Source organism: Vombatus ursinus, unplaced genomic scaffold (assembly GCF_900497805.2).
Source record: "Vombatus ursinus unplaced genomic scaffold, bare-nosed wombat genome assembly UNPS02014832.1, whole genome shotgun sequence".
In the NCBI taxonomy this organism is placed as follows: Eukaryota; Metazoa; Chordata; class Mammalia; order Diprotodontia; family Vombatidae; genus Vombatus; species Vombatus ursinus.
Window position 1 is genome coordinate 46,790,624 of NW_020954610.1, and position 12,530 is coordinate 46,803,153.

The following is a 12,530-nucleotide window of genomic DNA, read 5'->3' on the forward strand; positions in this document are numbered from 1 at the left end:
TGTGTGTAGTGCTTTGTAAACCTTAAAGTGCTACATAAATGTTAGCTATTATAATTACATTTTATGAGTCTTTGGGTTATATCATATCTTATTTCCAAACCACATTGTCTGACATTTTTTACTGTCCTTTTCTATATCCATCTTTGCATTTAAATCTCTGAGTATTAAAGTATAGGTTTACTTTGGAGGATCTTTGCAGAAATTTTCTACCTTCTTATCCTTTGCAACAGATGTTAGCATATAAGTTGTCATCTTCATGATGTACTTTTTGTAAATATTTATCACGAGCATTGGAATATGAGATGACCATAAAATGATGTTTATTGTTGACTTTGGACACATAATTAAAGACAACGTTACTCTCTTCTTTATTGGTTTCTTTGTGGAAAGCCATGGGAACCATCTTTTCATTTAGCTGCAACTTTTTGTCTTCTAATTTCTTTTATGGTAAGAATGACAAGATTGACATGATGACATATGTCCACTGGACTGTCTTACCAGTAAATAAATTAATATTTATAGATAGTCTAAAAATTGTGTAATTCTTAGCATTTTCTCCTCTTTTTTTTTTTTTTTTCGAGGCAATTGGGGTTAAGTGACTTGCCCAGAGTCACACAGCTACTACGTGTTATGTGTCTGAGGTCATATTTGAACTCAGGTCCTTGTGACTCCAGGGCCAGGGCTCTATCCCCTGGACCACCTAGCTGCCCCTTCCTCTCTTTTCTAACACTTTGACACTGGCACTGCAGTAATGGAAAGGACCACCTAGGACTGAGGGCCATTTGCATTTTTCTTTATTCCATGGATTTTTAAGGTCCAAGAATGTACTACCAAGTGGCTAATGTGCTGGTGTTGAATATCTCAGCCAGGTTGGTCTTCAGAAGCCAGACACAATCCTTTCCCAGACTATACTTAGAACCTTTCCAGAATATTAGAACCTGTTAGAACTTGTGCTTTACTGGCAAAACCTCCAAGAACTCAGTCACTTCCATAACCTAGGTTAGACTTTGGGGAGGATTTTAAGCAGGAATCAGGTTTGAAATACTGTCTGAATAGCGCAATAAATTCTTGCTTTGATAAAAGCTCTTAACGATACTGTATTTTTATTTATTTAAACCTCCTTCAGTGTTTTGAGCATACTATTAGGCCTTCTGTTATATTTTAAGCTTGCTTCCTGATTACATGCATGTTAAAAAAAAAACTGGTTGTGTTCAGTTCAACAAACATTGAGCATATACTGTGGGCTTAGATAGAATAGTGCCCATCTCAGGAGTTTAAAATGGTTGCTTGTTGCCAGCACAGAATCACTGTTTCCTTTAGTATAATTGAACAAGTATGGATTACATTATGGGGCTGAACTTATATGAATAATATGGCAGCAATAGGAATTTATGGCTCTAAGGACCCTGAAGCTTCTCCTGACCTCCTTCACTGACACAGATACTCCTTGTGGGTGGCTTTGTTTAAAAGCAGTGAAAACTCATTTTTGTGTGCCTGTTCACTTAGAAACTAGAGAGAAGGGAGGGCAGAGTTCAGTATGGTTTACAGTTTGGCCTTTACTATTAACTTTGTCTATTATTGAGTAAAAGATAAATAAGATTTAAGCCGTTGGAGAATTCTTTTTCTGTTCATATGTCAGATACAGAAGTTATTTTTAAAATATTCTTGAGAGTAAGGTGAGAGAGTTAGTCTTGTGGCACATTCCTCTTTAGTATCTCAGAAAAAATAATTGTAGCTGTAATAGCCAGGGAAGCTTATTGTGGTGTGAGGGAGTATGGGAGATTGGAGCTTATGAGTTAACTTCAGACCAAAGGTTGATTTGTTTTAATCAATCAATCAGTAAACATTTATTAAGTACCTACTATGTGTGAGGCACTGTGCTACATTCTGGGGATACAAAAAGAGGCAAAAGACAGTTCTTGCCTTCAAGGAGCTTACAGTCTGATAGAGGACACAATATACAAACAGATATGTACAAAGCAAGCGATGTGCAGCATAGATAGGAAATAATTGACAAAGTGAAGGCATTGGAATTAGAGGGGTTGGGGAAAGCTTCCTGTAGAAGGTGGGGTTTTAGTTGGACTTAAAGGAAGACAGAGAGGTCAGTAGTTGGAATGGAGGAGAGTGTTCCAGGCATGGGGGACAACCAGAGAAAATGTCCAGAACTGAGAGATGGGGTGTCTTTTTTATATTAAACATTTACTAATTTATTTACTTTTAGTTTTCAACATTCACTTCCACAAGATTTTGAGTTCCAAATTTTCTCCCCATCTTGCCCCTCCCTCCTTCGGAAGATGGCGTGCATTCTGAATACCTCTTCCCCTAATCTGCCCTCCCTTCTATCCCGCCCCCCCATTCCCTTCCCCTTCTATTTTCCTGTAGGGTAAAATAGATTTCTATATGGGGTGTCTTTTTTTGTGGAACAATCAGCATACCAGTGTCACTAGATCTAAGAATATGTGGAGGGAGTAAGTTGTAAGAACATAGGAAAGGCAGGAGGGAGCTATATTATGAAGGTCTTTGAATGCCAAACAGCATTTTGTATTTTCTTCTGAAGGTAATGTTGTTGTTATTTTTGTTTTTGTCCTTCGTTTTCAAAGAGGACCATGGTATCAGGAAGATGATGCTATGACTTGCAAGTGAAGTGGATTTAAGTGAGGGAGGGCTGTGCAAAGTCACCAGCTTCACTCTTTCCTCTGGAGCCATCTGGGTCCAGTGGCAAGATATAGATCAGGAGGAATGGAGGTGGCCCCCTCCTGGAGATAGTAGGAAGCCACTGGAGGTTGTTCTGTGTGTTTTGGGTGGGGTGGGGACGACATGATTGGACCTACACTTTAGGAAAAACACTTTAGTGACTGAATTGAGGATGAATTGAAGTGGGGAGAGATTTGAGGCAGGCAGACCCACCAGCAGGCTTTTACAGGTATGAAATGATGAGGGCCTTCATTATTGTGGTAGCAGTGTCAGAAGAGAGGAGGGGGCATATACAAGAGATCTTGCAGAGATGAAATCAACAGATCAAAAAAGGACATGGGGAAAGGGTACACAACGCGCTAATGAAGGACATAGGCTTAAGCGGGATATAAAAAAATAGAAGGAAGACAGATAATGGGAGTTTTAGGGTCAGGACTCAATTGGTGAGTTGGCTAAGAGTATAGTAGCATTAATCAAGTCATAAGAGGAAGACGTCCCACAGGGAAAGGACTTTGTTCAGAGATTGTAGTTACTTTCTAAAGGCAGTTATTTGACTTTTGTCTGGAGGGAGGAAATGAGTCAAGTCAGAACTTAAGAGTTTAACTGTTTGGAAAGGCTAAAAGTGGAGTAATGTCAGAGAGACCTGCTATAATGTCAGAGAGATGCTATAATGTATTTTACCTGTTCTAGGCTAAATATACATGATTTATTAAACGGCATGTAGTTTGTACCCTCAAATACCATCATACTGTAATAGATTTAATTGTGTACTTGAATTTGTTTCCATCTATCTTAAGTAATAAGAAAAATCAGAATACCATGCTGAGTTTTGTATTGGCATTGCTCAAAGGGTAAACTGACCTTCTGGATATAGTAACAGGGAAAAGAAAGAAAAACTTCTTTATTTCTGTTAGGTTAAAGAATAGCACAAACCAAACTTTCAGATATTTAAAGAGAAGACTTTATTTATAGACACAGATGTTCGAAAAGTGTTTCAGGGACTTGCATGAGAAAGCCAGTACAGAACATGTCATCAGGTTAGAGTGAAAGTCCATGAATGCATACCTCCCTTTGGTAAGTTGCATATAGTAGTGTGTAAAAGGCTGATAGTTTTTAGGTCACTTTTGCATTTTAAGCGTTTTATGTCAGTTCTGCCTGGAATATAATATGTGTTTAATAAATTCGTGTTGACGTGACATATCTTTTAGAAGTTAATCTTAGTGATATTTAAGAAGTTTGGTGAATGTTGGTTGTCCTTAGCAAGAGTAACATGGGTTATGGTTTAACATTGTTTTCAGAGATGACTGCTTCAGTGGGGAAAACCATGTGCTATGATATCTTAAGTCATTATATATGTCTAATAAATAAAATTAATATCATTTTGTTGACTTTTAGGATCACAGAGCAATGATACCAAAAGACAGTTTCTACTAGAACGGCTGCTGGATGCTGTTAAACAGGTAAGAAAAGAACCTATACTAGTGAGACTATGCAGTTAACATTGTCTTGATTGTGAAGCAATTCTCCTTTTGTTGGTGTGTCTAGGTAGATATTCCTCCACCAACTCAGCCCTCAGTAGTAGACAATCTTTATGAGTTATGGGGGCCTAGAAGGTTCACCACCCAGTTATTTCAGTAACTTTCAAGTAACCCTTTGACAATAAGTGGATGATAAGTGTTTCCTTGTTCCTTTTAGAAAGATTAACTTTTTCTTGCTTTAAGATAAGTGGAGGGCCAGTTTGCTTGTTGACTTTTTAAGTCTTGTAATAATAGCTAAAGGATAGCAAGATTCTGATTCAGCATCTTGAGTTTGTCCTTCCTGTGCCCTCTTCTCATTTCCCCCTGAAAATTGTTTGTACATAGTTGTTTACATGTTTTCTCCTCCATTAAATTGTGAGTTCTTTGAGAGCAGGGACTGTCGTTTGTCCTTCTTTGTATGTGCTTAGCATAGTGTCTAGCACATAGTAGGTGCTTACTAAATGTTTATTGACTGACTGATTTAAAATGTCCTATCTCAACCATTAATGTAAATGACTTTTTTTTTTTTTTTTTTTTGTTGGTGCAGTGCCAGATCCGCTTTGGAGGGAGAAAGGAAATAGCATCAGATTCTGATAGCAGGTAAAACTCCCCTTTTAAAAAACTATTTTAAGCCAAGTATGAGACGGTAAAGAAGTTGACCTGATTCTATCTAAAAGCTAACAGGTGTCATAATCAAATTTGATAGACATACTATCTCTTGTATAGTTTGTCATTTATCTGAAATACTAGAGTTAGCTTAAAGCCATGAAGAACTGGATTCAGGTGCTGCCGCCGACAGACACAGACATACAGACAGACACACACAGAGACACAGAGACACAGACACACACAGACACAGACACACAGACACAGACACAGACACACACCACAGTTACTTTAGGTAAGTCACCTAACCTTTTAGTATTCTAGGCAACTCTCTAAGACCATAAGGTTCAGTTCAGGCCAGGAGTTCACCTCCTTTGATAGAGGGATTTCCCTGTTTTAAAATACTACTGCCGTTGCTTCTCTGTGCTTCTGCTTGATGTGAGTATATTTGTGAGAAGTTGTCTTACTTTGTTGATTGATAGATCTTGGAGGTAGATTTTATATATCTGTCCCCTTTTCTTGACTGTAACTTGGTATTAATTTCTAAATTAGATTTTTCTCATTTCAAATTTTTTTCTCTGTCTTCAAAGAAAAGAGAACTTTGAATCAATCAGCATGGGAGCATAAATGAAAGATATTAAGACTAAATGATTCAGAGATAAAAGATCATGAAAACAAACTTTTGTACAGGTTTTTTAGATTAAGCTGCCTTTCACATTTGTGATTTAAGAAAAGCTGATTTAGTGGGAAAGGGTCATATTGTTGACTCTACCTGTAATGATTTTTGCATTTACTTTGTATATAAAATAGCTAGCATTTGTATGGGGCTTTAAGATTTTCAAAGAATTTTACATATTTTATCTCATCTAATCCTTAGAACAATCTTATGAGATACTATTATTATCCTCATATTACAGATGAGGAAACTGAGCCTGAGAGAAGTTAGGTAACCTGCCTAGCATCACACAGCTGGTCAGTGTCTGGGGCAGGATGCCAATTCAGGGCTTCCTAACTCCAAGTCTGACACTCTATCCTCTGTGCCACCTAGCTGCCTCATATGCCTCATACGTGTGCATGTTGTTTGCTCCCAGTAGAATGTAAGCTGCTTGAGGGCAGGCATGATTTAGTTTGTCTTTGTATCTCTACCACTTAGTACACTGTTTGGCACATTATAAATAAAGAATTGAACTTGGAATTAGGAACCTAGGAATCCTTTCTCAGTTCTCACTAGTTGTGTGACCTTGGATAAGTCACTTAACCCGTTTCCTCATCTGTACAAAAGGGATAATAATAACATCTACTTCCACCAGGTAGTCGTGAGACTCACAAGAGATTACATATGGAAAGTGCTTTGAAATCTGTAAAGCTTTATATGAATATTATCTATTATTAATTTCATCATTAGGTACTCATTAATGCTCATTGAGGTGAATTGAATTGAATATACAGTTTGTACAAGAAGCCCAAAGGGACTATATTCTTTTTGGGAGCTTTTCTTCAGAATAGATCATTGTCATCATCTTTAGTCCTTGAAGTTATTCCACTGACTTTGTTGAAAAGGTTTTATTTAGCAGTTCAGCAGGCCACTGCATGTCCTTATGTATCTTTTTAATTACATGTAAATTGGCATCTTCCTATTCTTGTTTTGTGAATGTTCCTTTACTTTTTTTTCCTAAAGACACTATTTTTATAAATTTTTATTGACAGCTTTTGTTTTAACATCCCCTACATTTCTCAACACATGCTCTTACCCTCTCCCTCCCAAAGAGTCATCTCTTATGACAAGGAAGACAGAAGAAGAAAAAAAATAGTTCTGCAAAACTAACCAACATATCAAAAAAGTCTGACATTTATGTGAGGTGTTCCATACCCATTGTACCCCACTTCTGCAAAGGCAGGGGAGACTGGTGCTTTTTCATATCTCTTTTTTAGGGCTAAGCTTGGTTATTATAATTTCACAATATTCAGTTTCAGTTGTTCTGTTGTTATTTCCATTTACATTGTGTGTATTGTATTCTTGCTTCTGTTCACTTGTTCATGGGATAATAGATTTAAAGCTGAAAGGGACCTTAAAGGCCATCAAATCCAGCCCCCTCATTTTACATATGAAGAAACTGAGGTTCAGAGACTTTCAGTGACTTTCCCAGGATCACATAGCTAGAAAGTTCATGAGGCAGGATTTGAACCCAGGTCTTTCTGACCCCACACCTAACTCTCTGTTCTCTGTTCCATCCAGTGGCCTGAAGGCACATGGCCTGGGAATAGCTTCCCACATGTCAGGGGAGAATTCTACCACTGAACTGCTCAAGCATAGGGGCTTTCCTCTGTTTCTCTGTATTTGTCATATTCATCATTTCTTACAGAGTAAGAATTTTTCAATACATTGTAAATGTTCAATTACGTTCATGTACCACTACTTGTTTAGCTACTCCCCAATTCATAAGCAACTACTTTCTTTCCACCTCTTGGCTATTACAAAAAGTACTTGTGTAAATATTTTGGAATATATCTGCCCTTTCTTTTTATCACTGACATTCTTTATGAACATCCTTAGTAGTGGGATATCTGGGATTAAGGGTATGGGCATTTCTGTCACTTCATTAGCATAATCTATTAGCCAAAGTCAGCCTACCTCCAACAGTTTGCATCTTCAGTCAGTCCCTCTCTCCTGAATCTTTGATCTCTTCTTACATACTAGTTCTTTCCCTGTTGCCTTCAGACATGCCCAAATCTTTCCTATCTTAAAAAAAACAACAACAAAAAACCCCAAACCATTTACTAGATCCTACCATCTCCTTAAGCTGCTGTCCTATAGCTGTCTTCCTTTTATTGGCCAAACTGCTTGAAAAAGCTGCCTGTACTTGCTGCCTCTCCTTCCTCCCCTCTCACTCCTCAGTCTTTTGCAATCTTTGCTTCCAACATCATTCCTCAGCTGAAACTACTCCCTCCAAAGTTACCAACAGTCCCTTAATTAACCTATCTGATAGTCTTTTCTCAGTTTTTATTCTTTTCAACTTCTCTCTTGCATTTGATGTTGCTGACCACTCTCTAGTCTCTGGGGTTTTGTGACACTATTCTCTCCTAGTTCTCCTACCTCTCTGACTGTTCCTTCTCTGTCTCCTTGGCTGGCTCATAAATTCTTTCATACTCCCTAACTTTGGGTATTCCCCATAGTTTTGTCCTAGGCTGTCTTCTCTTCTCCATTTGTGTGTGGGCCTGTGTACACACACACACACACACACACACACACACACACACACACACACACTCTGTAAACTTATCAGGTTTCATGGATGTAACTATCATCTCTATGTAGATGACTCACAGATCTATCTATTTAGCTCTAGTCTCGTCCTTGAACTTCACACAGCCCCAGTTGCTTATTGGACATTTCAGACTGGATGGCCTGTTGAAATCTTTAGAAGCAGCTGGTCCAGTGGATAGGGAGCATTGGTCCTGGAACCAGAAAAACCTGAGTTCAGATCCAGCCATAGATACTTAATGGCTGTGTCACACATATGTACATATATGTATTTGTGTGTGTGTATCTGTTTATCTATGTATGTATGCATGTATGTATGTATGTGTATATATATATATATTAGAATGTAAACTTCCTCATTAGAATGTAAACTTTTTGAGAGTAGGGATTATTTTCATGTTTTTTACTTGTATCCTCAGTGCCTAGCATAGTGCTTGGCACAAAGTATTTAATCAATGTTGTTGATTGTTTAATACTTCCAAATTGCTTTCTAGAATGTTTGGACTAATTTACAGATCTGCCAACACTGCATGCATGCGTATTTCCATAATTCTTCCAACATTTACTATTCCCATATTTTGTCATCTGTGCTATTTTGGTGTGCATATCTATTATCAATTATTGAGGACAATGTTTCATATGATTTTCTATAGTCTACAATTGCTTTTTAAAAATTAATTTCTAAAAATTAGTCTTAATTTTTACAAAAATAATTAAAAAATTTTTTTATTCTAATTCTAACAAATACCAAATAAGTTGAGTATTTCCATATACAAAATAGAAAAGAAAAAGAGAATTGTACATGAAGTGATGATTATCTCTTGTGCACAGTTTGATTTTCCTTTTAAGCATATAATAAATTCAACATACCCTACTTGTACTTTTTTTCTGGACTTCTGTTTACTTCTTTGCATTTAAAACAGTGCTTAATAAATCTCTTTTTCTTTTTCTTTTCTATATTCCTATCACTAAAACCATCTTCCTTCCCAACTGCCTTCTTAATAAAAAAAAGAAAAAAAAAGAAAGCTCTTGAAGCAAAGATGTTTTGTCACAACAAAACAAATCCTCATATTGTCCAGGTCCAAAAATGTATATCTTATTCTGTACCTTGAATTTATCACTTCTCTGTCTTGAGGTGGACAGCATGTTTCGTCATTGGTCCTCTGGATTTGTGCTCTTTTATTTCTTATAAGACATAGCCTGCCTCTGTTCCCAGATGAAATATTAATATTTCATTTTCTGAAGACTTTGAAGTTTGGGGTCAAAAGATACCCTTTGTGTTTGAAAAATGGTTTTGATGTTAGACTGCTTTTTCTTTAATTATTCAAGAATGAATCATCTTGTGTGTATGGTTGGGTGATGGTGCCCTTATGTATCAAGGACAGTGTCATATTACATATTTTTGCTGAGTATCACAGTGAATGTCATTTAAGAAAAGAGATATAATAATATTTATTGGTTTATTTTTACTTTTCCATATTCACTTCCATAAAATTTTGAGTTCCAAATTTTCTACCTATCCCTCCCCTCCGCTCACCCCAAGATGACAGGCAATTTGATATAGGCTCTACATATACGTTCATATTAAACCTCTTTTCACATTAGTCATGTTGTAAAGAAGAAGAATTGGAACCAATGGGAGAAACCATGAGAAAGAAGGAACAAAAAAAAAGAGTAAATAATATGCCTCAATCTTCATTGAGATTCTGTAATTCTTTTTCTGGATGTGGATAGCATTTTCCATCATGAGTCTTTTGGAGTTGTCTTAGATCCTTGCATTGCTAAGAAGAGATGTCTATCAAAGTTAGTCATCGAACAATGTGGCTGTTACTATGTACAACATTCTCCTGGTTCTGCTCATTTCACTATCAGTTCATTTAAGTCTTTCCAGGTTTTTCTGAAGTCTAACTGCTCATCATTTTTTTATGTTTTTGTTTTTGGTTGGGCAGTGGGGGTTAAGTGACTTGCCCAGGGTCACACAGCTAAGTAAGTGTTATGTGTCTGAGGCTGGATTTGAACTCGGGTCCTCTTGAATCCAGGGCTGGTGCTCTATCCACTGCGCCACCTACTCATCATTTCTTATAACAGAATTCCATTATATTCATATACCACATCATGTTCAGCCATTCCCCAACTGATAGGTATCCTCTCAATTTCCCATTCTTTGCCACCACAAAAGGAGCTTCTAATATTTTTGTACATGTGGGTCCTTTTCACATTTTTATGATGTCTTTGGGATACAGACCTAGAAGTGGTATTGCTGGGTCAAAGGGTATGCACAGTTTTATAGTCTTTTGAGCATAGTTCCAAATTATTCTCCAGAATGGTTGGATCAGTTCATAACTCCACCAACAATGCATTAGTGTTCCAATTTTCCCACGTCATCTCCAGCATTTATCATTTTCCCATTTTGTCATGTTAGCCAATCTGATAGGTGTGTTTGTGGTACCTCAGGGTTGTTTTGATTTGCATTTCTTTAATCAGTAGTGATTTAGAGCATTTTTTTCATTTGACTATGGATACCTTTAATTTCTTCCTCTGAAAACTGCCTATTCTTATCCTTTGACCATTTATCAGTTGGGGAATGACTTGTATTCTTAAATTTGACTCAGTTAAGAGATATAATAATGGGTGACATTTATATAGCATTTGAAGGTTTGGAAAGGCATTTTTATGTATGATACTGGATTTTGTTCCTTATAATAATCCTGTAATGTAAAGACTGTAAGCATTGTACCCATTTTACTGATGAGAAAACTGAACCTCAGGAAAGTTCAGTCCAACAGATTGTAATTTGGAGGCAGCAGTTGAATGTCTATACAGTTATAATTAAGTGACTAATTAGATGATCCAAAATCACACAGCTACAAAGAGGTAGAACTTGAATTTGAACACAGCTTGCCTGATGCCAAGCCCACTATATTTGCTTCTTTGTAAATGGGAGATGGTATTATTACTTGTTCATTTCTAATTGTGGCCCAATTGGATTATTCCACATCTCTTATGTTTTCCTAAAGTTCCCAACCCTAGCGTAAGCAAATGATCTTTTTTTCCTACTTTACTGAAAAGATTATGAACCCCTAATGTAAGTGCTGTCAACCTTTCTTCTTCACACCTGAAAGTTTGACTGACTCTTTACTTATTTTCCTTTATGGCCCTCATGTCTCAGAGGAATACCTGTACCTCTACCAGTGTTGTTGAACCTATTTTCTTCTGGTGGTGTTGTTGAGTTATTTTTCAGTAGTGTCTGATTTTTTTGTGACCCCATTTGGGGTTTTCCTGGTAGAGATACTGGAGTTGTTTGCCATTTCCTTCTCCAGCTCATTTTATAGATGAGAAAACTGAGGCAGACAGGGTTAAGTGACTTGTCTAAGGTCACACAGCTATAATAAGTATCTGAGGCCAGATTTGAATTCGGGAAGATGAGTCTTCCTGACTCTAGGCCCTGCACTCTACCCTAACTGCCACTTAACTGCCCTGTTTCCTTCTACCACCTATATTCTCTCCCTTTTCACTACTACTTTTCTTCTATACAAATATGCCTTAAGCCTTCCCTGTCCTAAAAGCAAAACAAAAAGACTCCCTCTGTTCTGAGTTACAGTCCCATTTCCTTCCTTGCTTTTATTGTAAAGCTGTAGAAAGCTCATTCTATACTTGTTACATCCACTTAACTTCCTACCTCTCAATTTTGACAATCTGGCTTCCTTCTCCACTCTCGTGGAAACTGCTTTTCTCACTAGTAACTTTCTAAATGACAAATCTAGTGGCTATTTTTCAGTCTTAATCTGTTTGACCTCTATAGATTCATGACGTTCTTGACTGGCCTTTCATTCTGCCTACTGTTCTGTACCTTGAAGTCTGTTATATTACACTTTCCTGTTTCCTCTTCTATTTTGTGTTTTTTCCCCAGTTCTTCCTCTTCCTTGAAGTATGCCCTAAATGTGAGTATTCTTTAGACCTTTATTCTTTTTTAAAATATATTTTTAAGTTGTTAAATATTTCCCAATTACATTTAAAACTTTTTTAACATTCTTTTTTTTTTTTTTGGTGAGGCAGTTGGGGTGAAGTGACTTACTCAGAGTCACACAGCTAGTGAGTGTTATGTGTCTGAGGCCGGATTTGAGCTCAGGTCCTCCTGACTCCAGGGCCAGTGCTCTATCCACTGCGCCACCTAGGTGCCCCAACATTCATTTTTTAAAGTTTTGAGTTCCAAATTCTCTCCCTCTCTCCTTCTGTATGTAATTACATGTAATTATACATGTAAAGTCATGCAAAACCTATTTCCATATTATCCATATTGCAAGAGAAAACACTCTCACACACACATACATGCACATCAAGAAAAATAAAGTGGAAAAAAGTATGCTTAATCTGCACTCAGATTTCTTTCTTTCATTCTCTCTTGGAGGTAAATAGCATTTTTTGTGATGTATCCTTTGGGATAGTCTTGG

At 37.1% G+C, this 12,530-nt stretch overlaps 1 protein-coding gene across 2 annotated transcripts in view; it reads left to right on the forward strand.

Annotated features, from left to right (window-relative positions):
- Nucleotides 1–12,530, forward strand: part of SNX29 (sorting nexin 29) — a 636,216-nt gene that overhangs the window by 13,745 nt on the left and 609,941 nt on the right. Inside the window, exons 1-3 of one of the 2 annotated variants that reach the window (XM_027839089.1) lie at nt 3,694–3,768; nt 4,090–4,154; nt 4,759–4,811. Coding sequence is in view for 1 of the 2 variants with exons in the window: in XM_027839088.1 (XP_027694889.1) it covers nt 4,090–4,154; nt 4,759–4,811 (118 nt within the window). In the remaining variant the exon portion in view is untranslated. Of the gene's footprint in view, nt 1–3,693; nt 3,769–4,089; nt 4,155–4,758; nt 4,812–12,530 lie in introns of those variants that run through there. The other variant, XM_027839088.1, reaches the window with a different exon arrangement.